Source organism: Heteronotia binoei, chromosome 2, assembly GCF_032191835.1.
Source record: "Heteronotia binoei isolate CCM8104 ecotype False Entrance Well chromosome 2, APGP_CSIRO_Hbin_v1, whole genome shotgun sequence".
NCBI classification, from domain to species: domain Eukaryota; kingdom Metazoa; phylum Chordata; class Lepidosauria; order Squamata; family Gekkonidae; genus Heteronotia; species Heteronotia binoei.
In genome coordinates this window covers 91,237,830-91,264,956 of record NC_083224.1, presented here as the reverse complement: position 1 = coordinate 91,264,956, position 27,127 = coordinate 91,237,830, and the positions used below count along the sequence as shown (strand labels likewise).

At 40.4% G+C, this 27,127-nt stretch overlaps 1 protein-coding gene across 1 annotated transcript in view; it reads right to left on the bottom strand.

Annotated features, from left to right (window-relative positions):
• The window catches only part of GNAI3 (G protein subunit alpha i3), a 61,723-nt gene that overhangs the window by 10,527 nt on the left and 24,069 nt on the right, over positions 1–27,127 (bottom strand). The window contains exons 3-7 of the mRNA XM_060231597.1: positions 26,404–26,545; positions 25,015–25,172; positions 13,738–13,866; positions 1,096–1,225; positions 242–395 (exon numbers count right to left, since the gene is read on the bottom strand). Of these exons, the coding sequence (XP_060087580.1) occupies positions 242–395; positions 1,096–1,225; positions 13,738–13,866; positions 25,015–25,172; positions 26,404–26,545 (713 nt within the window). The remainder of the gene's footprint in view (positions 1–241; positions 396–1,095; positions 1,226–13,737; positions 13,867–25,014; positions 25,173–26,403; positions 26,546–27,127) is intronic.

Sequence of the window (27,127 nt, the reverse complement as noted above, 5' to 3'; positions counted from 1 at the left end):
GCCAAAAGAAACTGAAAGCTTCAATGGATGACTGATGCAACTAGTGTAAATACAACCACAATATCTACTATGTCTTGATGATGGATTAAGGAGAACAAGCTAGGTTTAGATTCAGAGGTCCCAGACACTTAACATATGCAAAGGGAAAAACACACAAATCCAGCTCCAGATATAAGTCAATGTTCTACTGCTTTTTTTGTATATCTGTTGTGCCCTACTGCCTCAGCTGTTTTTATCTTACCTGTGTATTCTGGGTAGCAAATTTTTAATGGGCTCCGCCGTATCTTTTCCTCAAACAGATCTTTCTTGTTCAGGAAAAGAATGATTGATGTATCTGTAAACCATTTGTTGTTACAAATGCTGTCGAAGAGTTTCATACTCTCGTGCATCCGATTCTGGGGGGTGTGGGAGAAGAAAGTTCCTATTAAAAAGCAGTACTGACACAATTTAGTTAAGTGGGTTCAACCTTAATCCAAGGAGCCTTCTTCCAATTTAAAGTCATTTGGATTAAATGTCCCCTCTAACGGAACAGCTACTTAAGCTGGAGAAAGACTTCAAAATTTGCTCAGCAGAGTGATAGGATTCAACTCAGTAACTGTACAAAGCTGCTATAAACAAAACTACTAGCATAAAGAATTTGAATTGTCAACGTTGATGTTAATATAGGACAAAGACCAAAATTTTCTCCACTTCAGCTGCACAAAAAAGGCATTAATTGCCTATCTTTTCGGTTACCACATTTAGGTATTTTTCCACAAAATGTAATTCGAATGCCTTATTTCCTTTGGTGCTAGTCAAGTACTACCTTCATTTGCAGACTGAAGCCTGTGCCAGAGGAGGAGGATTTTATCTTCTATAGCATGGCAGCTTCAGAAATGCTACTGCCTACTCTCACTGCAGGAAACTTGAGAAAGCATAAAGAACAGGCTGTTTCTAATGCCATTCTGAAACCTGGTTACCATGAGTAATTCTCAAGGCAATGAAACAGCAAAAGAAGTCATTTGGATTAAGTGTTCTTAAAAAAAATACAGAAAGCTTAAAGTTGATTTCACTTTTTATAGAATATAACCAGATATTAACTCTACAGCAACATACCATTTCTTCATCCTCCGCAAGGACAAGGTCATAATCACTGAGAGCTACGCAGAATATAATTGCTGTTACACCTTCAAAGCAGTGGATCCATTTCTTGCGTTCTGAACGCTGGCCACCAACATCAAACATCCTGGCAGAAAGAGAAACAGCATGAAGACCGTTCTACACCAAAATGAAGGAAAACACAGGCTTCCTCAGTGCTGCTAAAAGCACATAGGCTTCACCACTTACAGTACCTACCAGACTCACATTCATAAGAAGTTCTATTCCAATCTATAGCATTCTAATTATTCCTACAATAAATAATTTCTGTAAAGTGGTTTCTAATCAGCTCTGATTGTAATCTATAACCATGAGCCAGATGAATCACCTGAGACTATTAGGTCAAGTTTCCCTAGCACTAACTTGTTTACATGAATGCACGACTCCCAGGATACACTGCCTCCAGCCTCTACTTAGTTCCAGTGTATTTGGCAAGCTAATGATTCAACAGATAAGAACTTCCACCACTACTTGAACAGACAGAGTAAATCCATTTATGATATTTAATGATCTGATCATGTGAAAGTGTCACAACATCAGCCACCACAGATCTCAAACATTTCAGGTTAAAGCAGAAGAACTGAGTATACACAGTGATCATTTTGACTGTGTCCACGTGTTCATGCTTAATCTGAAGACATGAACTCTCATTGCATCAGAAATTTAGAGGATGCATACTGTCATGGAGCTTTGATTCTCAAAAGCTTATACCCTGAAAACCATGTAGTTCTCTAATCTAGTTGTTGTACTATAGACCAACATGGCTATCCACTGAAACTAACTATTCAGAGAAACATTACGACCTTCAAAACATCTATGCCTTTCTAAGTATTCTCACCCGCAATAAATAAATGCCAAACACACAAATAGGATGTTACAAGACAATACAAAATTTAAAATATTTATATCCCATGGTGCCCATAAAAAAACCAAGGCAGTTTATCTCAATTATATCGAAGACATAAAGCATTATGCATACGATCACGAGCTTACTGAAGCAAACAGAAGTGGACATGTTCTCCAAGACTGTCCTTTAACAGACCTGGGTTCAATGTATCTGAAGGACCTCCTTGTCCTGTATAAGACAGTGTGCCACATACATTCTTTGCAACAATTCATCCTTTTTGTTCCATATACCACCACCCCAATCACAGAATCAGAGTTGGAAGGAAGCCCCAGGGTCATCTTGGAATCTAGCACCAAATTGTTCTAATATCTTTTTTTATACTGTTTAAGGTTTTAATTAGTTAATGCTCAATATTTGTAAATGTTTTTATTGTTGTAAGCCGCCCTGAGCCTGCTTCGGCGGGGAGGGCGGGATATAAATCCAATAAAATAAAATAAATAAATCTAGTTCAACCCTCTGCACAGGGCAGGAAATTCACAAGTACTCCCTCCCTACACACATACACCCAGTGACCCCTGCTTCAAGCTCAGAAAGTGGCAACAAAACCCCAAACCAACCCTCTCCAGGATCACTGGCAAAACTGGCCTGGAGAAAAATTGCTGCCTGACTCCAAAGTGGCGAACAGCATTTCTCCAGGTGTGTAAGAAAGGGTCTTGAAAACTAAGCACTGATGCAGCCTTTCCTCCCCTCCTTCTTGTGATCTGCCTAAGTTCACAGAATCAGCATTACTGCCAGATGGCCAGCTAGCCTCTGCTTAAAAACCTCCAAAAAAGGAGAGCCCACCAAAGAAGTATATGGTACATACTGCCCCTGGCAATTTCCAGACTTTTCTATTCCTTCCCCTGTATTATGGAACAAATTCCTGTAGGTGGTCAGTAAGGCTTAATCTCTGATGACTTCTACTGGACTTGCAAGTCTGTCCTTTTCCAGTAGGCTCTCTTGATGTTATTTTTTAAAACTAGAGTGAATTTATCTTTTAAACAAGAAATCAATGCATTTATCTGCCACTCCATTTAGAGCCTACACTTTTATTTTGTATCACTGTATTAAACATTTTAGGCATTGTGATTATGTTTGTAAGCTGCCTTGGGCTAATTAAAAAAGGCAGGATATAGGTATTTTAAATTACATATAAAACACAATAGGATTATAAATATACATTACTACCACTATAAACTACAACAAGATCAGCATCTCCCAGTGGAGACCTAAGGGGTTCATATCCTACCAAGGGTAAAACCAACACAAATAACTGCACCACAATATAAGAAATAGCCAACTTGCTCAAGAAATATTCAAGACAATTGTACTGGGCAAGAAGGAATTCTCAATTAAGAGAGAGGCTATTCACTTTGAAGGATATAGTTATCCTTTACCTGCAGTAATACCTGAAAGGGAAAGATTTCATGCACTCAACAATCATATCAGAGAAACAAAGCTACACTCTTCGCCAGAAGAAAACAGCTATATTAAAAACAGACGTCCCTCAGTTCAACACACATTTCCTTTTGGAATAAAATGCAATGTGGGACAAAGAAGAGAATGTCATGGGAAAGTATAGGAATGTCTATTATGACAGACAAACCTTGCTCACCCTGGAACTGGAAAACTGTACATTGTTTACCATACTCTGTTGCTTGGGAACATTTTATTGGGCTGCTGCTACACAGCATTTTTATTACCCTGCAGATACGATCATATGATATACTATTCACAACAGGGAGGCTAATAATGTGCTTGTAAGGTGTTTGCTGAGCAAGCTACAGCCAGCATTTACAAGCAGTAACACAAGGCATTCTAATATTTCAGTTTATGTTTCTTTTAGAAGGATTATGCACAAAACTACATATCCAGTGATGAGATGGCATGCAGAAAGGATTACTTCAAAAGACATTTAACTGAATGACACAACAAGGTGAGCAGACACTCCATTCCATTAAATCCAGCTAAGTGATCTAGCTTATAAAAGAAATCTACTTCAACAATAGCAGGACATCCTATAGGGCCAACGTAAGCTTCAGGAATTCTTTACAAATCATCATAATGCTTTCTTGCCCTTACTGGTCTAAGTAGGTCTGGATTCCTGTTTTAAGCTGCCAAAGGACACAGAGTATATGCTTTGGCTTGATCTAGATATTGTCACATAGCTAAAGATGCTGTAATACAAGATGTTTCTATGTGCAGCAGCTGCTAGGGACAGATATATAGACTACAGGTGGATAGATTTTTATCATTTGTGCTCAGAAACAGCTGTCTGCATCAGAGTGCAAATATCAGAAACATTTCAGAGCTCATGGATATATTTCAGCAATCCAACCATACACTGAGGCATGCTCATTTACACATTTGTTGATAGGGGAATACAGTCATTCCCCTAACGTGAGCAGGGGAATACTGTATCTATCAGGATTGTTGGGTTACACTAAAGGCAGAAAAGTGTATGTGCGCCCCCTTCCCCATATATTTTTGGGTGTGAGATTATAAACAGCCCTATTGAGTACAGTAGGACTTCAAAGGGTAAGGGAGTTTTATTTAATCTTCTTTGGTGTTAAAGCAACTCAGACAATTTCTGGCTATGCTCTTTATTAGCTGCAAATCACATTTCTTTTTACTGGGCTGTGGAGAGAAGACAAAAAAGACAATGGTAATGCTTTAAAAATGCCTTAGACACTAATGTAATCAACACATATTTGATGGAAATATTCTGATATAACAGGTTAACAAGCTGCACTGAAATTTACAGCTTTCTTCTAGACTAGTAAATAATCATTAAATCATATCTTAGATACTGGATGTCTTGACAGTTTCTACCGTACAATTCATACGCGGGAGAAGGAAAAGATCAGCAGGTCTAAAGACATGTATTACTTCTAATGTAAATAGTTCTTTTCGTTTAAAACAATTTTATTATTCTGTTATATATTGCAATAATACTCATCATTTATTATTAAAAATTCATACAAAAATATTACATTTTTCTCCTCCCTCCCCCTTTTCATGACCTCCAAAGGTGTAGTTTAAGTAAATTGCTAAAACTAAAAGGTAATATCAAATAAAGAATCTTCATTAAAAAATCTTACAGCAAAAAAATAGAAAGGAAAAAACCATATGTTATAATTATAGTCCTTTTTATTGTAGTCCTTTAGTCCTTATCAAGAGAAAATTAAGAATATTCCCATATTTCCACTTTTTAGCTATAGTCCATGTATACTTCCTCCAATGTTCAACTATTGTAAAAAATTGTCAAATATCCTTTAACTTTCCAGTTTTTCAATATATATTTGAAATTTTCCCCATTCATTTTTAAACTTCTCTAAATCATTTTCTTTTAAGATTCTTGTAAGTTTGTCCATTTCACTCCCAAGCATAACTTTTAAAGACCAGTCCCATTTTTCTGGTATTTTATCCTGCTTCCACATCTGCGCATATAAATGTCCTTGCAGCTGAAAGCATGTACCAAATTATCGTTCTATCTTGTTTCGGAAATTTTTCCATTTGTAATCCCAACAAAAAGATTTCTGGTGCCTTCTTAATATTATAATCCAAAATTTTGAAGATCTCTTGCTGAATCATTTGCCAAAATTGTTTTGCTTTTTCACAAGTCCAACCCATACGGTAGAAAGATCCTTCATGTTTTTTACATTTCCAACATCTGTCCGACACCTGATTATTCATTTTTGCCAATTTCTTAGGTGTCATATACCACCTATATAACATTTTGAAACAGTTTTCTTTAACGTTATATGTCGATATCTTCATAGAGTTCTTCCATAAGTACTCCCATGACTCCATCTGTATTTCCTTATTTATATTTATCGCCCATTTTATCATTTGAGATTTGACTACTTCATCTTCCGTAGAGCATTTCAACAATAGTTTATAAATTCTTGAAATCAATTTTTCGTTATCACCAAACAGCATTCTCTCCAGTTCTGTTTGTTCTTGTCTTATTCCATCATTTTTAATGTCCTGTTCAAGCAAACTCTTAATCTGTTGCAGTTGAAACCAGTTATATTTGCATTGTAATTCTTCAGCTGATTTTAATTCTACCTTTTCTCCATGTATTTTTAACAATTGTTTGTATAATAGCCATTTCTCTTCATTGATATCAAAATATAGTTTTATTACTTCAGTTGGCACAATCCAAAGCGGTTTCCTTTCCTCTCCATATCTTTTATAGTTTAGTCATGTATTTAACACATTGCTTCTTATATAGTGATGTGTAAAAAACCCATCCATCTTATTTTTTAGATAACACATGTATGCATGCCAACCAAAAACTTTCCATGACCTTCTAGTACAAGTTGTTTTCTATTTAATAACATCATCCATTCCTTAATCCACACCAAGCATACTGCATCATGATACAGCCTTAAATAAGGTAGTTGGAAACCTCCCCTTTCTTTTGCATCAATCAAAATTTTCATTTTAATTATTGGTTTTTTCCCAGCCCATACAAATTATGAGATTTTCCTTTGCCATTTGTTAAATTGTTTATTATCTTTCACTATTGGAATTGTTTGAAACAGGAACATAATTCTTGGTAAGACATTCATTTTAATTGCGGAAATTCTGCCCAGTAAAGACAAATTCAACTTGTTCTATCTTATCAAATCTCCATCAATCTTACGCCAAAGCTTCTCATAATTATTTTTGTACAAATCAATATTTTTTGTTGTTATTTCTACACCTAAGTATTTTACTTTAGAAGTAACTTCACATTTTGTTAAATTTTGTAGTTCTTTCTGTTTACTCTTTGACATTTTTGCACAATATTTTCGATTTTTCTTTGTTTATATAAAAACCTGCCAGTTCTCCATACTCTTGTATCTTACGAAGCAATAATGGTGTTACATGAGTGGGATTTTCATTTATAAACATTACATCATCTGCAAACGCTCTGTATTTCTAAGAAAAACCCCTCAGTTTCAAACCCTCTATCTCCTTATCTTCTTGAGTTTGCAGAAGCAAAACCTCTAAAGTCATTATAAATATCAATGGAGATAGAGTGCAACCTTGTCTTGTTCCTTAACTAATTGTCATCTTTTCCATCAAGTCTGCATTTATAGAGTCTTGCTTGTTGTTCAGTATATATCGCCTTCACCATTCTTATAAAATCTTCTCCCAATCTCATTTTCTCCATCACCACAAACATAAAATCCCATTGCACATTATCAAATGCTTTCTCTGCATCTGCAAAAAATAATGCTACTTCTTTTTCCGGATGTTTCGTATAATATTCGATAATGTCTACCACTGTTCTGATATTATCTCAAATTTGCCTCATGGGAAGAAATCCTGCTTGCTCTTCTTTAATTACATTGTTCAAATGCTGTTTAAGGCGTTTGCTAAAATTCTAGCATATATTTTAAAGTCATTGTTAAGTCTTCTTTCGGTATCAATGAAATTATTGCTTCTTTCCATGTGTTAGGTATTTTCCCATCTGTTCTTATAATAGTCATCAATTTCTGAAGTTTTGGTGCTAACGCCTCCACGAGCACTTTATAAAATTTTGCCATAAAACCATCTGGACTGGGTGCTTTCCCTAATTTCATTGCATTGATTGCCGCCTCTACTTCTCCTCTTTCAATTGGTTCATTTAATACTTTCTCCATATTTTCTGTTAAGGGATTTACTTTAATTTTCTGTAAATATACTTCAATTTTTCCCTTGTCCACCTTTTGACCTTTAAACAACTTGGCATAATATTTATAAAATTCTCTTTTAATTTCTTCCTGTGCAACAATATCCTTACCTCCTGATACAATTTTGTTAATAATTTTATTCCCCCTTTTTTTCTTCATTTGCCAGGCCAAATATTTTTCAGGTTTATTTGCTCCTTCAAAAGATTTCTGTTGAAGTCTTTTTAAATTCCATTCCACTTCTTTATTTAACAAATGTCTCAATTGACTTTGTAATATTGTAATTTCCCTTATAATTTTCTTTTTCCCCAGTCTCTTTTTAAGCTCCTCCTTTTTTACAATCTCTTTCTGAATATCCACCATTAGCTTGTTTTTGGCTCTTTTATCTTTATTGTTCAATGCAATTAAGATACCCCTCATTACCGCTTTATATGCATCCCACAGTTTTATTTGAAAGAAAGGCTTGGTTTCCTTTTCCAGAGACACCACGACTTCCTTTTTCTGTAGCAAATCTTCATTTATCCTCCATCTTAAGAGTCTTTTTCACGGGTTTTGTAGACCATATTAATGGATTGTGGTCTGCCCCTACTTTAGGAAGAATCTATTTTTTCTATATAAGTCCAAGATTTTTTGTACTCCATAGCATATCAATTCTTGAGAAAGAATTATGCCTTGCTGAAAATAAAGTATAATCACATTCTTTAGGGTTAAATTCCCTCCATATATCTTCCAAACTTTCTTGCTTTACTAACCCAAAAAATGACTTTGGTAATTTTCTTTCGTTATTTTTTTTCCCAGATCTGTCCAAAATATTTTTAACTGTTCCATTAAAATCCCCCATTAACATAATTTGCTCATATGTCACTTGGTCTAATTGTTGAATAATATCTTTAAAGAAAGAGTTTTTTGCTCCATTTGGGGCATACAATCCCAAAAACAAAGTTCTTTTATATTTTAACATCACTTCCACTGCAATATATCTGCCATCATCTTAAAAATCAATTTTGGGTCCAATTCTTGTTTAACATAAAAAACAACACCCCTTTTTTTCTCCTTAGCCAATGAACAAAATTCCACACCCAGTTGTTTATTCCATAAAAATTTGTAATTCATTTTTTAATGTGTACTTCTTGTAGGCCAATTATATTACATTTTTGTTTTCCAATCCAATGAAACGTTGCCTTTCTTTTTTGTGGTGAATTAAGTCCATTTACATTCCAAGATATTAATTTGTAATCCATCATGATTTTCTATTTTTAATCTGTACTCCCAAACTCCTTATGTTCATCTAAAAACTTTGTCATTTCCTGAGTGCTTGTAATTGTAAATCTCTTTCCTTTATATTCAAAACTTAGACCCTCTGGAAGCATCCATCTGTATCTCATTTCATTTTCTCTCAGCTTTTCAGTCAGTTTTTTGTATAGTCTCCTGTCATTTATAACTTTCCTTGGCAATTTTTTTCATGATTCTTACACTACTGTCATCCACCTCCAATGCATTTTCAAATTATTTACTTAGAATCTTTCCCACCATATCTCTTGTCACAAATCTTACTACCACATCTCTTGGTAGTTTGTTTTTTTCTGGCATAGTCTGAATTAACTCTGTAAATATAATCATACAAATAACTAGTTTCATCAGGGTCATCCCCTCAAAACAGCAATGATTTTTATAATGTATGTCCTTAAATCAGTCTCAAAAGATTCAAGCACCCCTCTCAAACATATCTGGTTTTCCATTAGTTTACAGTCTTGCAACACTGCTTTCTCCTGCATTTTTTTAATAGTGGAATCCAATGTGTCAATCCTTGAGTCTTGGTCTTTCACCTTTTCTTCAACCTCCTGCACTTTCTTTAACGCTGCTTGGGAGTCTTTTCTGAGATCCTCAATTTCTTTTTTAAATTCTTTTTTTATCACCTCTGCACTGGATTCAATGTCCTTTTAAAATTATTTCTTACTCTGTTATTGAATCCTTTATTACTTTTACCAATCTTGCCTCCATGGCCTCTATTGCCTCCTGCCATTTAGACATTTTTGCTTCTTCAAGTGTCCTAGCCCTTGTACGAAACTTTTTTGCTCCTGCTTTATTCACAGACATCATTGTCTGCCCATTGAGAAATAGGCTCAGAAGTTGACCTCATCTAATTAATTTTCAATATCACAGTCTTATAGATTAAGGCATGCCCTTTTAAATGAGCCTAAAATCGCTGTTCTCAGAGGCTCCTAAGTCGAGATATTAATTTTTTAAAGTCTTATTTTCTTCAAAATAGTGTCCATGGCTTTTCTGTTTCCTTTTTTTAAAAATTTCTTTTTTCTCCTAGAGTGCTCCAAAATTGAATCAAAATATATACTCCAATAGATCACACCTTTTAATGATGATATCTGCCAGCTCCACTATTTTTTTAAGTCCCGTTTACTTTTAAAAATTTTTTTAACTTTTGACCTTTTTTTAATGGCCGCCGATACTTCTCTGTGATTTATGGTTCCAAAGTGGGCTAGGAGGCTTTCAATTTTCCCTTCTCTTAATGGCCACTTCCTCCAAGTTCATTAGTCCCAAATTTACCCTTTCCTTTATCTTCCTTACTTTAATATAACGTAGTTGGATCCAGACCTTTATCTTTATTTCAAATAAGTCTTATTTTAGTCCCGGAGTGATAGATAAAGATCTTTTACCTTTAGAACTGCGATCCTTTTAAACACCATTCTCTTCAAAAGTAGACGTTATTCAGTTCCAAAGAAGCTTTGAATCCTGGGGAATTTAAGTCAATTTAATGACCTCAGAAATCCTCTGTAGACTTTGGAATGCAATCCTTCTCCGGGGACCCTTCAAAGCCAAAAAGGAACTCCACTGGAATTCCTCGTCAGCCAAAGCAAATTTCCTCAGAATTTAACATGCATGTCTTGGGCTTCTCCCTGCCTGGGAGAAGAAGGCAGCAGGTGTTAGGATCACCTTCTCTGCCCAGAACAGAGGCTCTGGTCTGCTCCTCTGCTGAGAAGCACCTAAATCCTCCATGACTCAAAACTGAAAGTCATGTAAATAGTTCTTTTGAAAACAAGAAGTACTTATTTTCTAAAGAACTGACCCAAGATATACAGGATGTCACAGAAGTGAGTACACCCCCTCACATTTTGTAAATATTTAAGTATAACTTTTCATGTGACAACACTGAAGAAATGACACTTGGCTACAATGTAAAGTAGTGAGTCTACAGCTTGTATAACAGTGTAAATGTGCTGTCCCCTCAAAATCACGCAACACACAGCCATTAATGTCTAAACTGCTGGCAACAAAAGTGAGTACACCCCAAAGTGATAATGTCCAAATGGGGCCCAAAGTGCCAATATTTTGTGTGGCAACTACTATTTTCCAGCACTGTCTTAACCCTCTTGGGCACAGAGTTCACCAGAGCTTCACAGGTTGCCACTGGAGTCCTCTTCCACTCCTCCATGATGATGTCACGTAGCTGGTGGACATTAGAGACCTTGCCCACCTCCACCTTCCATTTCAGGATGCCCCACAGATGCTCAATAGGGTTTAGGTCTGGAGACATGCTTGGCCAGTCCATCACCTTTACCCTCAGCTTCTTTAGCAAGGCAGTGGTCGTTTTGGAGGTGTGTTTGGGGTCGTTATCATGTTGGAATACTGCCCTGAGGCCCAATCTCCAAAGGGAGGGGATCATGCTCTGCTTCAGTATGTCACAGTGCATGTTGACATTCATGGTTCCCTCAATGAACTGTAGCTCCCCAGTGCCGGCAGCACTCATGCAGCCCCAGACCATGACATTCCCACCACCATGCTTGACTGTAGGCAAGACACTTGTCTTTGTACTCCTCACCTGGTTGCCGCCACACACACTTGACACCATCTGAATCAAATAAATTTATCTTGGTCTCATCGGACCACAGGACATGGTTCCAGAAATCCATGTCCTTAGTCTGCTTGTCTGCAGCAAACCATTTGCGGGCTTTCTTGTGCATCATCTTTAGAAAAGGCTTCCTTCTGGGATGACAGCCCTGCAGACTAATTTGATGTAGTGTGTGGCTTATGGTCACTGACAGGCTGACCCCCACCCCCCACCCCTTCAACCTCTGTAGCAACGCTGGCAGCGCTCATACGTCTATTTTCCATACGTCTGGATATGACGCTGAGCACAGGCACTCAACTTCTTTGGTTGATCATGGCGAGGCCTGTTCTGAGTGGAACCTGTCCTGTTAAACTGCTGTATGGTCTTGCCCACCATGCTGCAGCTCAGTTTCAGGGTCTTGGCAATCTTCTTATAGCCTAGGCCATCTTTATGTTCACCTGTGAAAACTCTGGTGAACTCTGTGCCCAAAAGGGTTAAGGCGATGCTGGCAAATAATGGTGGCCACACAAAATATTGACACTTTGGGCCCCATTTGGACATTATCAGACAAATGTTGTAGACATTAATGGCTGTGTGTTGCATAATTTTGAGGGGACAGCACATTTACACTATTATAAAAGCTGTAGACTCACTACTTTACATTGTAACCAAGTGTCATTTCTTCAGTGTTGTCACATGAAAAGATATACTTAAATATTTACAAAATACTCACTTCTGTGACATACTGTATACTACAGGAGCAAGAAGGACATAGGTATCCAGTATGTCTACTGTTAAAGGGAAGCAAGAGATTTGAACTGGATTGTAAAAAAAGAGCCAGATTTTATACATATTCTCCAACACTAATACATTAATTTTAGTATGTATGCTTTACACTCCCTGTGACATACATCTTCAGTATACGCAAATATCGCTGTTTCCTATTTATAAACTGGGAACAGAGGCTCGGCCCTGGTCATTTTTCTAATCTTCTTTGTGATTTATATGACTGGGCTTCTAATCTAGAACAAAGCTTCACATTGAATGTACCCAACCTCACTCTCCTCTGGTATTGTTTTTAGACCACTATACCCTTTACATATATATATGAATAGGAGATAAAAATTATTCCAAGCAACTAGATGTATTAGGAGAAATCCAACTTAAAACACCAATTCAGCAAAACATCTATATTTTTTAAAATATATAATAAAATATATTATCTATCAAAGTGGGTTTGAAGTAAGGGAGTATAAGAAGCCTATGATAGAGCCTATGGCCTGAATTAAACACGTATCTAATAGCACAGAGGATGGAAGAACTCTGGCATCCTTAAGGCTGACACAAAGGATGTGAGTTAACAGTAAGCAATTTATACTTTAAAAGATACTACACAGGTGATGTGGACACCCCTTCACACCTCAGAGCTTTGTAACAGGAATCCAAACACATCATGGAACATAGATGGATGCAAACTCTTTAAAGGTTTCACTAACTCAGCTGGTATCATTTTATAAAGAAATGGAATTTATTACCAGGAGTCATGATGACAGCAGAATATGGCATCCCACCAAGGCCTACTGAGAGAGAATGCCACACAAAGGAACACATGCTCACCTATGACTTGCCTTTGAGTTCTAACTGGAAACACTTAGGCCCTTTCCTACAATGAATACTACTAATTCCAAAAACATCTGTGCATGTTCCCTGCCAATGTTCTGTAATTCTGGCTGGTTAGTGCTAGCTCTACAGCCTTGCTCGAAAGCCATGCACAGTTCAGAGAACCATGTTAATTTCAGCTCCAGTTGCAACACAGGAAAACAAAACCTTGCAAATTGGAATAATGTGCATGGCTAGTTTTTTATTTCTAAGATTCCAATTTAAAAGTTAATAAAAAACAGTAGCCAGTATCTTTTTAGTATATATGTTCCTGTAAAGCAAGGGTTCAGTACCTGTATCTGTGATCCCAACATAAAAGCAGCTGAAAAGAACAAAACAATGAAAATAAAAAAGTGAACCAATAACAAGCATCTCCAGTAAGAATAGAATTTAGTGACAAAGTTGTATTGCATTACATTTGAAGCCAGAGTTAAAAGACTGCACAACATGTGCAGGAGTAATAGTAGAAATTTAAGCACCCCAATCCAAAGCAGCTGTGAAAAGACAAGGTATTCTAAACCACACCATGAAGTTCACAACACACTTACTTGAAGTATAAGTCTTTGAAGGTGAAGTGTGTCTCTACAATGCCTGTTGTTTTCACTCTGGTCCGCAGGACATCTTGCTGGGTTGGAATATAGCTCTGTTGGGATATTCTGTCTAGATCATTAAGGTAGCTTTAAGAGAGAAACAGAATACAAGGAAGTAGCTAAGACACACCACTCCTGTGAATGCTGATGCAAGCTAGTCTTAGTCTCATTCAGATATGCCTCCCAGAATCCTCTTTACAGTGTTGCATACTTAACAAAATTAAAAATAAAATAAAATTAATGTGTCAGACTTCTATTCCATGGTGTCATGTTTGCAATATAATTGTTTGAGCCTAGACTATCTGAGATTTCATGTTAATAGAGTTACTCACAGCTGTATCCCACCAGCCTTTTTGATGGCACTAGAGGGAGAGGAGTGATCTTGCCCAATTTCTCTCTTCACTGCAGTGTGGCTTGTGGGTCACACTATCCAACCATAGCCTTTGTGGGGGTCAAAAGTAGCTCCTTCTTTCTCTCTTGTGCAAACTGAACAGCTGATAGGATGCAACCCATAATGTGCAGTCACTGTGTAAAGTACAGCAGATATTGTGTTCTTTACAAGACAGACCTACATTGAGAATGGCATTAAACATGTAGTCTATAAAGTGGAAGCTCAATGCTTTCCACAACAGATGCACCATTGGATCCATCCATAATTACTGAATCCCAACAAAATGGAGGTGCTACTGGTGAGGGGAAAGTTTCACCCAAACCTGGGAAATTTTCTGTTCTGGATGAAGTTGCATTCCCCCCAATGCAGCATGTTCACAGCTTAGGAGTGCTGCTAGTCCAGGGATAAATAGGTGGAAGTGGTAGCCAGAGGTGTCTTTCATGGGCTTTGGCTGGTGATCCAGCTGCAGCTCTTCCTGAGTATAAAATATTCTGCCACTTCGGTGCATGCCCTAGTAATATATAAATTAGACTACTGCAATGTGCTCTGTGTGGGACTGCCCCTGTAGACTACAGTTGGTATCGAATGCTGCAGCCAGAGTACTCATTGGAGTGTGTAATAGAGACCATATCAGTCCTGTCTTTTTCTCTCTATACTAGTTCCCAGTTTGCTTCCAGCCCAAATTTAAGGTGCTGGTATTGACCTTTAAAGCCTTGTACATCTCAGGGCCAGCATATTTTAAGGATTAACAACCTACCTGTTCACTCTGGTAATCTTTGGAGAGGCCCTGCTTCAGGTGCCCTCACAATTTGAAATGGCAACTCAAAATAGGGCCTTAATAGTTGTGATGCTTAAACTTTGGAACTCCCTGCCTTAGGAAGGTTCATCTGTCTTTCTATTGCTGTCCTCTGCCAGCAGGTGAGGGGTTTTTTTGTTTGGTCTGGCATCCCCCCACTGTTGTCTTGTTGTGTTAGGTATGTTTATGTTTCACTGAATTATTCAAGTATTTTATATATACTTATATTTTAAATGCTGTTTTAACATTGAAATGTTTTGATGTTGTGATGTTTGCCACCTTTGGGGAATCTATTTGAGTGAAAAGGTGGCAAAGAAAAGTTTTAGGTACACAAATAGATGATACTCTTTATGTATGTCTATGATGCTATAAAAATAATTAAAGGTAATACTAAAAATAAAAAAGTAGAAACTTATGGTAACTGCCTTTGAAAACTGACCAAAACTTCAACTGATCTGAACTGCAGCACCCTATCATTAGGGGTTTGATAACAAAGATTATACCACACCTGCACTGGCTTTCCAGGCACTATTCAAAGTTTTGGTTCTTACCTTTAAGGTCATAAAGGTCTTGAAGCCAGGATACTTGGTATGCCTCCTCCCATACTGTCCAGACCATTGGTTAAGATCTGCCTCCCAAGCCCTGCTCTCTGTTCCCCCACATTTAGACATAAGGCAGGTGGTGATTAGAGAGAGCTTTTTCAATGGTGGCACCTTCTTAAAAGAATGCCATCCCCCTTGAGGCTAACCCAGAATCTACTATGTGTTCTTTTAGTGCCAGGCCAAAACATTTCCTTAAACCCAGGCTTTTAACTGTTTTTATATTTTTACCTGATTTAGCTGGTCTGCTTCTGAAGTCTGATTTGCGACATATTTAGGGTGCTCAATGGCTTTTTTATGCTTTACTTTTTTACATAAGCTGTCTTAGGCAAGACACTGAAGAGACAGGAGATAAATTCCCAAAATAAAGAAACAGTGTACATGTTGCAATACAGAAAGAATGGACAATTACCTCCATGTCGATGGGCAAAAAGATAAAAGAAAGCAAAGAACATGCAGCAGGCAATCAGACCGTCTACATGCTGTTATGGACAGGGCCTTGGGGCTGTAGCTGGTTGGTCACAGAACTGGCTGAAACTGAATCCAATGAAGATGGGGGTTCTGCACCTAGGCTGTGGGGAGGGGGGTGGATGTGGAAATACAGTTCCCAGCTTTGGGCAGTGTGTCACTGATGCCAGCATCAAAGGTGAGGAGCCCCGGGGTGACACTGGATGCCTCACTATCTATGGAGGCCCAAGTCACTGTGGTTGCCAAATCAGCTTTTCCCCACCTATAATAGGTGCAGCAACTGGTTCCATATCATTCCACCCATGACTTGGCTACAATGATCCACACAATGGTCACTTCCAGAATGGACTACTGTAACTTGCTCTACATGAGCCTATCCTTGTATCTGACCCAGAAACTGCAGCTAGTGCAGAATGCAGCATTGCATGTGCTGACAGTGATGCCACAGGTGCACATTTGGCCTATGCTCCACGAACTGCACCGGCTGCTGATAGATTTCCGGGTCCGTTTCAAGGTGTCAGCATTAACTATTAAGGCCTTAACTGGTGAGGGCCTAACATACCTGCAGGACTGCCTCTTCCTTTATGTGCCCCGTAGAGCCTTGTGCTCATTAGATCAGCATTTACTGGTGATTCCTGGCCCAAAAGGTGTTTGCCTAGACTCAACCAGAGCCAGGCCTTTTCAGTCCTGACCCCCACCTGATGGAATAAGCTTTCACTAGAGATCAGGGCCCTGTGGTATTTGTTACAGTTCTGCAGCCTGGAAGATGGAGCTATTCAACCAGGCTTTTGGATGAGGCAGTGGATGCCAAATGCCATCTGGCCTCTCCTGTTTTCATCTGTTCAAGCTGTTATTATCATCTCTTACAAGGCTTAAATAGTTTGAATGCCATCTTGTTAGGGTTTAAGGATTTTACAGTTTTTAATGTTTATTTTTTACAATTACTTCTGTAACCTGCCCTGAGCCCATTTGCAGGAAGGGCAGGATAGAAAGCGAACAAATAAATAAACGCACCAGCAAGAGCCTGAAATACACATTGCTGCCTGAGTTGCTGATAAAAACGGGTTTCCTACCTGTAACTGATGATCTTCGAGTGGTCATCTGTGCATTCACACTCATGGGATGAAGCGCCAGCTCCAAAATCCGGGATTTTTCGCAGCCTGAACCCAGTAGGCATGCGCGACAGCCCCAGTGCGCATGCCCACCCGGTGGGCGTGAATATCCCTCCAGTTCCTTCCCACCGCCACCTATCAAGAGTACCATGACCGGCAGCAGAGGGGAAGGAGGGCAGGTAGTGTGAATGCACAGATGATCACTCGAAGATCATCAATTACAGGTAGGAAACCTGTTTATCTTCTTCGTGGTCTCTGTGCTTCACACTCATGGGAGATTAGCAAGCTAGGCTTACCTGGAGGAGGGAGCTGCAGTTATGCAGAAGTAGCGGTTTGAAGGACCAGGGTACCCAGCTGTGCTCTGCGATGCTTCCAGACATCCAGGGCATAATGCCGCATGAAGACATGAGGAGATGCCTAGGTTGCAGCCAAACAGATGTCCGCCAAGGAAGCACCCTTCAGAAACGCTGTGGACATAGCCATAGCCCTAGTGGAATGCACACGGAGTGGCCCTGGCAAGGGATGCTTAGCCAACAGGTAGCAGAGTTTAATGGCTTCCATGATCCACTCAGAAAGCCTCTGTGCAGAGATCTTGAAACTCAACCTAGGGGCCGCATAGGAGACAAATAGATTGGGATCCTTTCGAAACGGCTTGATGCAATGCACAAAAAAACAACAATGCCCTCTTAACGTCCAGGGCGTGCAGACGTCTTTCTTCTGTGGAAGAAGGAGAAGAGTAAGATGTAGGCAGAAACACTTCCAAATTGAGGTGGAAACTAGACACCACTTTAGGGAGGAACAAGATGTCCAGGGCCAAGGATACCCCATCGTCCTGAAAAGAGATGAATGGAGCATCACACCGCAGAGCCACTAACTCACCTGCCCTCCTGGCCGTAGTGATGGCCACTAAAAAGGCAGCCTTCCAGGCGAGAAGATGCAGTAGGCTGCCTCGAGAGCCGTTCCAGGACCAATGGCAGATCCCAAGCAGGAGGAGGAACCTTAGACAGCGGGTGGAGCCGTAGAAGACCCTTCAAAAAACATTTTTTATGCTGGTGTGTGAAAACCGATGCGCCATCCACAGGATCATGATGAGCCGAGATTGCAGCCAGATATACTTTAATCAAGGAATGATTAAGCCCAGCGTCAACAAGAGTAAGAACTCAAACGCAAGTTCAAGACCAGCATTATGTGCACTGACACCCTTTTCCCCCAGAAATGTCAGGAACCTAGACCACTTTCGTGCATAAGAACTGAGAGTTGACAGCTTTCTACTGTTTAACATCACGTTTCACTCTGTCAGAGAATTCTAGAAGCTGACCCTCCAAGCCATCAGTTTGAGATGAGGGATGTTGTGGTGAAACAGGCAGCCTCCTTGAGCCAAAAGGAGGTCCGGTTCTGACAGAAACTTGTGGTGACACCCCCCCCCCCCCATGGCAAGGAGGACAGGAAACCAGTTCTGTCTCGGCCACCACGGAGCAATTAGGATGCACTCCAAACACTCCTGGGCCAATTTGTGAAGCACACTGATGAGAAGAGGCAAGGGTGGAAACAGGTAAAGGAACTTGTTCGCCCACGGGAGTAGAAGATAATCCCCTAGGGACCCTGAGTCCATCCCTCCTCTGGAACAGAATTGTTCACATTTTTTATTGCCATGACAAATATGTCTATTCTGGGATGACCCTGAGCCCAGAACAGGGGTTCGTGGTATCTCCAGTTCACCTCCCATTCGTGATGGGAAACCGCCCCCCTGCTCAGGGAGTCCGCTCGAACATTGAGCTCTCCCAGCAGGTGGGTGGCTACAACGAAGGTCTGGGAGGCTACGCAGGCCTTCCAAAGCTGCATCGCCAACGCACACAGTTTTCTGGACACAGTCCCCCCCTTGATGGTTTATATAACTTACAGATGTCGTGTTGTCTGACATCACAGCTACAGTCTGACCGTTGATCTGGGGTAGGAACTACCTTAAGGCCAAGTGAACTGCCATGAGCTCCAAGAAATTGATGTGATGGTGAGCCATTGATGGGGGCCATGGGCTGCCTATGCAAAGATCTCCTAGGTGCGCTCCCCATCCCTATAGTGAGGCATCTGTTGTTACCCTGACTGAGGGGGGTGGGAGATGAAATGGAGCTCCTCTGTAAAGATTGGACTTCATCCTCCACCAACCCAGACAGCATTGAACCAGCGAAGGAATTTGCAGAATCTTGGACGGGAGAGCTCTCACCGGATTGTATTTCCTGATGAACCAGAGCTGAAGGGTTTGCATCCTCAACCTCGTGAACCGCAAGACATTGGTAGTAGCTACCATGAGGCCCAAGAGACGTTGGATCTGCAGAACAGAAGCGCATCTCACCGTCTGAAGGAGTTGAACCAGGGAGATGATATCCAGTGCTCGGGACTCTGGAAGAAATGCTAGGTGCTGGGTAGTGTCCAGAATCACTCCTATAAACTGAACTCTTTGCGCTGGGACCAGGCGAGACTTCTTTTTGTTCACCAGAAGTCCCAGTGCGCTCAAGAGGTTGAGAATCACTTGTAGATAAGCTCTTAGAGAAGCTTGGGACACAGCAACCACCAACCAATCATCTATATAAGGAAAGAGGATGATACCCTGGAGATGAAGGTAAGCCACCACAACAACCATGGTCTTTGTGAAGACCCTGGGAGCCATGGAGAGCCCAAAAGGGAGCAGCACCTGGTATTGGAAATGGTTCATCCCAATGGCAAAACGAAGAAACCTCCTGTGACTGGGGAGGATGCTGATGTGGAAATAGGCATCCTTCAAGTCCAGGGTAGTCATCCAATCCCCCTTGTCGATGAGTGGAAGGATGCTCTGTAGAGTCAGCATTCTGAACTTCTGATAAGCGATGAATTCATTCAGTCCCCTAAGATCCATAATTGGACAAGTCCCACTTGGGAACTGTGAAGTATCTGGAGTAAAACCCCTGACCCCTGAGAAGGGGGAGGGGGTGCCAAAGTCAAAGTCCCTGCTTAGGGTTCCTGTTAGTCTTGGACTTTCCCATGCGAGAGGAGAAAGAAGAAAACTTGGCTTTTCCTACAGCAGCGAAAGAAATCTTGGCCTCATGCTGTCCCGCACACGGCTTCCACGAACTCTCAGGGGATTTGGTCTGGTAGGGCTTCTTAGGCCATTGCTTGGACCATAGACGAGGCTTGCCAGGGCGAGAGGAAGATGCAGGTACTCCCAGATTATGTGACGTCTTAATGCTCTTGTCCATTTCTTGTAGGACTGCATCCACAGGGGAGCTGAACAGACCCTCACCTTCAAAAGGGAGATCCTCAACCCAGGATCTGGTGTCTAACTGGAGGGTGGTGGCACGAAGCCAGGAGTGACAACGCAATGTAATGGCCAAAGTAAGTGTCTTAGCTGCAGCGTCCACTATGTGTTTTGAGGCCCGTAGCTGTTGTTTTGCCAGGAGCATCCCTTCCCTCTGGGCCTTTTTGGCCAGGTTACGTTTATCCACAAGCAGAGCGGCTAACAGCAGTTAGAGTTGCTCCCAGAGGGAATACTGGTTTCGAGCCATGCAGGCAGAGCAGTTAAGAGATTTTTATTCCAAGCGTGCCCGCAGAATAAAAGCACCTGCCAAAAGTATCAATTATCTTCCCCTCTTTATCTGGAGGTGAGGAGTGGGTCTTCTTAGCCTTGGACGAGGATGACACCAACACAGAGTTGAGGCGTGGATGGTTAAAAAGAAACTCTGCACCCTGTTCCTGGACTCTGTACATATGATCCAAACATTTGGAAGAGATAGGGGTTGAGGCAGGCTTGGACTAAGGATCTTTAATGGCTTGCAATATGACCTTAGTAATGGGAAGGGCTACAGCTGTCAAAGTATCCTTCTGCATAATGTCAAAGACAGTGTCGTCAATGACTGGTTGAGGCTGGACCACTGGCAGAGACAAGGAGTTTGCCATTCTTTTAATTAGCTTCCCATAGAATTTCAAATCCTCAGAAGGAGAGATTGGAAGATCCTCAGCTATCCTGGATTCTGGTGACGGCCCTTCTTGCTGATGACCTGACTTGTCCTCCTCATTGTCGTCGTCGGAGGTTGATGGAGAGGAAGGGGCGCTCTCCTAAGATGGTAAGCCTGGGGCATCTACGGTAATCCTAATCGAGGATGTTTGCTCGACATCAGGAACACTGGAACGTGCCAGCTTCCTGACCAATTTCGGGGTCGAAGTTGGCATCAATGATCCCCGTTGACCCAGTGGAGAATGTGCCGAGACTCTGGAGTGGTATGAGGCCTCAGAACACTGATCCCAGTCTGGGTTCTGAGGAGGGTACCAAGGGTATAGTGAATGACAGGGATAGCCCCCAAACGGATAAGTCCACGGTCGTGGGTTCCAGTTGGGCAGAGGATGCGGATGTCGAAAAGGGTCCGAAGTCTCCCCAAACCTCTCAGGCTGGAGCATCAGAGGCATCTTCGGTGTCAAGCGGTTCTTCGGCTGCGAAACTTCTAAGTCTGATGCCGAACTAGTATCACCGCCTTCCTTCGAGTCTGCCAACTGTTCTGTAAGGTCAACCTCCTGGTCAGAGCCGGAAAGGGAAGTATGCGGAACATCCGTCAGACCTGAGGGGCTCTTTGGTCGAATAGGTGAAGCAAAGATTTTTTCCAGAGGCTTCCCCAAAACGATCGCCGGGTCTTTCGGTGGCAGAGAAGGGGTCTGCCAGTCTTGGCGCTTCTTCTTCTCATGTTTCCTGGGCTCAGCGGAGTGAGAGTCCCAGATCCCTCCGGCCTTCTTGGCCGGAGTCGATGGTTCTGACTGGGATGCCGAGCCCGCACGCTTGTGGGAGCGGTCTGCTTCCTGGAGTAGTTGAGTCGGTTGGCTCAACAACAAGACCGAACCGATGTAGATGCCGGGGTGGCCATCGAAGTGCTGGTCGACGCCGATGTCAACATCTGTGGTGCGAGAGCCGATTTTAACAGCGCCGCAAAAAGCCTTGCAGCTCGGTTTTTCCTCATCCGCTTAGAAAATTTCGAGCAGTGATGACAGGATTCCACCCAGTGAGCTTCCACAAGGCACAGCAAACAAAGAGAATGTCTGTTGGGAGGAGGAATCTTGCTCTCGCACTTCAGGCACCATTTGAAAACCCCCCAACGCCTTTCCATAGACAAGGTATGGTGGGAGGAGGGGGGGAACCCCAAAGGGTTGCAACGACTAAACAGTCTCTTTCTCCCCCCCCCCCCAAAAACAAGAAATGAAGAAAAAACTAAGAGAAACCCAAGAAGCAACAAAGGTAAATAACTACCAACTGGAGTGACGACAAACATGTCTATCTGATGCAGCGGTAAAGAAGGAACTGGCGGGATATTCGTGCCCAACGAGTGGGCATGTGCACTGGGGCTGTCGCACATGACTACTGGGGTCGGGCTGTGAAAAATCCCGAACTTTGGAGTTACCGATCAGGGATCGGCACTAGTGCTTCATCCCATGAGTGTGAAGCACAGAGACCACGAAGAAGATGATAACCTATTGGAGACCATTACCAGTTTAAGAGACCAATTAAAATCCTGTTCAGCCATGAACTGATTAGCTTTAAAAGCCACTATTCCTCACCCTCAGACATGGCCCACCCAATGTCAGGGATCAGTACTAACTACTCCTTCACTCAGCCTTTTCTCCAAGAAGCTTAGAGCAGTATTTAGTCTTACAACACCCAACTGGGGTAGGTTAATATGAGAGACAGTAGCTTGATGATGACCATAAACAGCACAAAGTCTGGAGATGGGTATGTACTACTTGGGTCTTTGTTTTTCTACTTCAGATGGAAATTCAGCTTACTTCAGGTCTACAGTTTCTTTAAGAATGCTTTAAGAATGTCCTAAGGATGCTTTCTTGGGAGTAACCCTTACAGAGTAACATGGGACTTACTACATAGACCTCTTTAGGTCTGTACCCTCTGCCCTTTTGCTTTTAAGGCAGTCTTCCTTTTCATAAAATCAGGTAGATGACTTAAGCTTAACTCAGAGCATAATTGTTGCCTAGGATACTGTTTCTTTGCTGACACCGACTTTTTAAGTAGGAGTTTGATATTACTAACTGTATTTGAGGAGGGCAGAGTTTACTACATCAGCTCCTTATGATAAGAGTGTTTCTGCTGAGAAACAAATATCCCATCAACCTTCTAGGCCAGATAAAAGTTATGACCAGGAGAAGTACTAGAATTTTGCTATTGACTAGTCTCTCTCTCTCTCTCGTTTTTTCTTCCCAGTGGGCCCATATTAGAAGGAAGAGAATCCTGTTCTACTTTTAAATTAGGCAATGGAACAGTGACATGAAGCTAAAAAACAAAATTCAGGTAATTAAATGACAACTGAGCAATTTCTCTTAAGTAAAATGCTGGTTCGTAAGAATACAAGAATTACTTTAGGACCTGAGAATAGCTCAGTCTTAAGAACAAGGATCAATGAATTATTTAAACAAATGCATACTTCCTTTGTGGGAAGCTACAACACAAGTGCTGAACAAGTAAAACTGGTTTAGTTCTACCTTATTAGGTGCTGCAAACAACTGATTCAGCAAGTCTCTCAACAAAGAATTAACACATTTCTTTGCCCATATGCTAGGATGCTCTCATACACTGATGGACTCCAATGGCTACAAGAAAACTTTATCCTTTTCATGCTAGGGAACCCAGATGTTCATTACACATTAACCGCAAACGTTTAATGACGTCTTGGTTAAATTGCTGGAAAATGCAAAAAACAAAACCCAGTTATTTAACTGAAGAGAAGGAATATCTCTTCAGTCTTCCTCCCATAATAGGCTAGCTCGGTTCTGCCAGGCATTCTTTTACAGTAGTTTTGATAAACTGTTAAGAACTATACAGATGTGGTTTGCTCTGTGAAAAAGCACCCAACATTCTCCATGATCCAAGAATCATAGAGTTGGAAGGGATCTCCAGGATCATCTAGTCCAACCCCCTGCACAATGCAGGAAACCCACAGATACCTAGTTGGCTTTCAATAGCTGTTTCTTTATATTTTCTTAACTGAACACACAGTGCAAGTTACATAAAAGACAGCATAAAGATGTCGAAAAGACCATAGCTTACCAATAGCTCAATATTCCCAACAAGGTTAGTGGAAGTTTTCAGAAGAAATAACAGGTTTAGCCGCCATCAAAAAAAAAATATTACTACTCCTTTCCAAACAGGATGACTATGTTTTAACAAACATCATGCGAAAAAGAGTAATCAAGGGCATTTTCCTCCAGTTTTGCTTCATTTCCAGTGTTGCTTGCATATGGTACACTTTAAGAAATTTATCTTCAGGTTTCAATGCTATAAGTTTTAAACTTCTCCCCAATATGCACCACTAAACAGAAAGTGTAAAGTTCCAAACTCAGCCAAGGAAAACCAAGCTGCATAATTCTGGAGATAATTCATTACAAAAGGGAAGAAGATCAGTAACATTTTGGCCTGCAGTACTCTTTAAGTTCCAAAAGGGGGAATCTCAAGGAAACAAACATGCCATTAAAATTGATTACCCAATGACCTAACAAAGAAACAAAAGTGAACATTGTTAAGACTGATGATTCAACCATCTCCTTCAACACACAAAACTTAGTTTGTTCAACTAAAGCATGTTCCATTGTACCTTCAATCCTCAATTAACAATTCATTGTCCAGTTTACCAAGTTTAAATAATTTCCCTGAATTGCATTTTTACATCCTCACATCAAGAGCTTCCTCAAGTCTTTATAAAAAACAAAGCCATAGAAGTTCCCCTTGCATTTCCATAATCAATTAACAAAATGAACAGTTCTGAAAAGCAAACTATAAGTGCTTTTGGAAGTGGTTAAAAACATGCACTACTCTGTGAATGTGCTCAAAATCTGTAAAATGATTCTTACTACGATGCAGAATCATTAAGCTGGTATTCTCTTGATCGGCTGAAGCATGCTTGAACCCCAGGATCTCTCCATAACCGCTTAATCACTCCTGCTAGCTCAGGAGTCATAACTCCTTCTTCTGCACTTCCAGCCAATACGAACAGCTGACGGGCATCATCCTACAGAAGAAGGTAAGTATTTCTGTTATGCTACTATGTCATGACCACATATTGCTCAACTATGAACATCAAAAGTAATGTTTCCCAGTTGCAGTTTTACAATGGTGTGGCAGACCTTAGCACCCACCAGTGACTCCTTCTTCCTCAAAAAGCTCCTTCATCTGATGAGCCAACTGCTAGTTGTACGAACAGTTCTTTGATGCATACCGCATTAGACAGTTTCAGAAGGTTGCGTTGGTTTGCAGTAGGACAGTTAAATCTGAGTCCAGTAGCACCTTGGGTATAATAAGCTTTTCAGAATCAAAGCTCCCTTTGTCAGACAGAGCACAGAAGAAAGCCACCATTTTCTATTCTGCACATGGTTACATATAGATTAGGGAAACAAGTTTATATATACGCCACTGTGACAAAAGGAGCTTTGACTTTCAAAAGCTTATGCCCTGAAATTCTTGTTGGACTCCAAGGTACTACTCGACTCAAAGCTAACTGTACCACAGGAGACAGTGGACTATACTAATCAGAATTATCCCCCTCTAAAACAAAGTAAGAAAAACAGTGATGTATTATACTTCCCTGTTTTCCAAAGGCAAACACAATGTTATGTATAGATTAGAGAAACAATTTTATTCATAGTATAGCTCAACCATGAAGTCCATTGTAAAAAAAATGGGAACAGCTACAGAAAGAACAACTGATTACAATAATGAAAACCTTAGTTAATGCTAATAACAAAGCTCACAAGAATAATGGTAGGCAAAATTAACATTCAGGAAATTAGATATGCATTTACAATAGCACTATAGACAGAAATGAAATACAATTTATAGAAAGAAAAGTTTCATTAACAATGTATTCCAAGCTAGCATTAAAAAAAATCATGGATTTAAAAACCACTGTCCTCATAGAAGGGAAAGTCACCAATACTTACAAAAGCCTGTGAAGATCCCAGCATGGCAGTTTTACACTGTGCATTAAAGATTCACAGCCACAGAAAATCGCTGCTTGATCAGTACAAGTTTTCACCCAAACAATTTCTGAATAAAGTTATGGTATGGGCATCATAGTAATGGTAACAGAACACAAAGTGAAGGGTTATCAGTTCTTTACATAAACCAGGTGCACACATACAACTACCACCACCTTGCTGCTTATTTATTTTCCACCACCAGTTTTATAGATGAGTACTGCAGATTATGATGATATGCAGTACTACTGAATTAAGATCACTTACAGCTCTAGCAACTTCTCCAAAGTCTATTTTTAATCTTCCCATTGCTCTTATTATTGCAATGATAGATTGGATAGTATTGCTGTATACCACCACTTTGTACTGCTTGCATTCTTCCTCTGAATAGCCATCTTCATGAATAATTCTGAAAAAGAAACAGATTCTAACTAATTGAATTCTACATTCAATTTCTGACTCTTTACATCTATGTAAAGTTCTGGCACAAAGACACATGGGGGGCGGGAACTTAACCCAATAAAATTTAATCAAGAACCTAAAAGGTCACGAAGAAACCTAGTAGAGGGCCAATAGTTAAAACTATGTATATACTTGTTATAAATAAAAATATATGTATTTATTTATTGGGACGAAACACATTAGGTCACAATAATTAGTCCTTGTGTGTATAGCATTTGTACTTTGTAACAAGGCTTTCCTTGGGCCCTTACATGTTTTTTTAACTCATCTCAAAATGAATACATGTATTTTTACTTATAACAAATATATACGTAGTTTTAACTACTGACCCTCTTCTAAGATCTGATACAAGCCACCTGCACTGTAAGCAAAGCAATCTTGGAGGCAGAACACCCCCACCCAACAGCATTAGGAGGGCATTAGAGGTAATAAAGGCATTTACATTTGTCTCATTCCTTCTGCTATCCCACTGGGTTACTTGCATTCAATGTTACCACATAAGGAGGGGAAAGAGTGGGGGAGAGGAGAA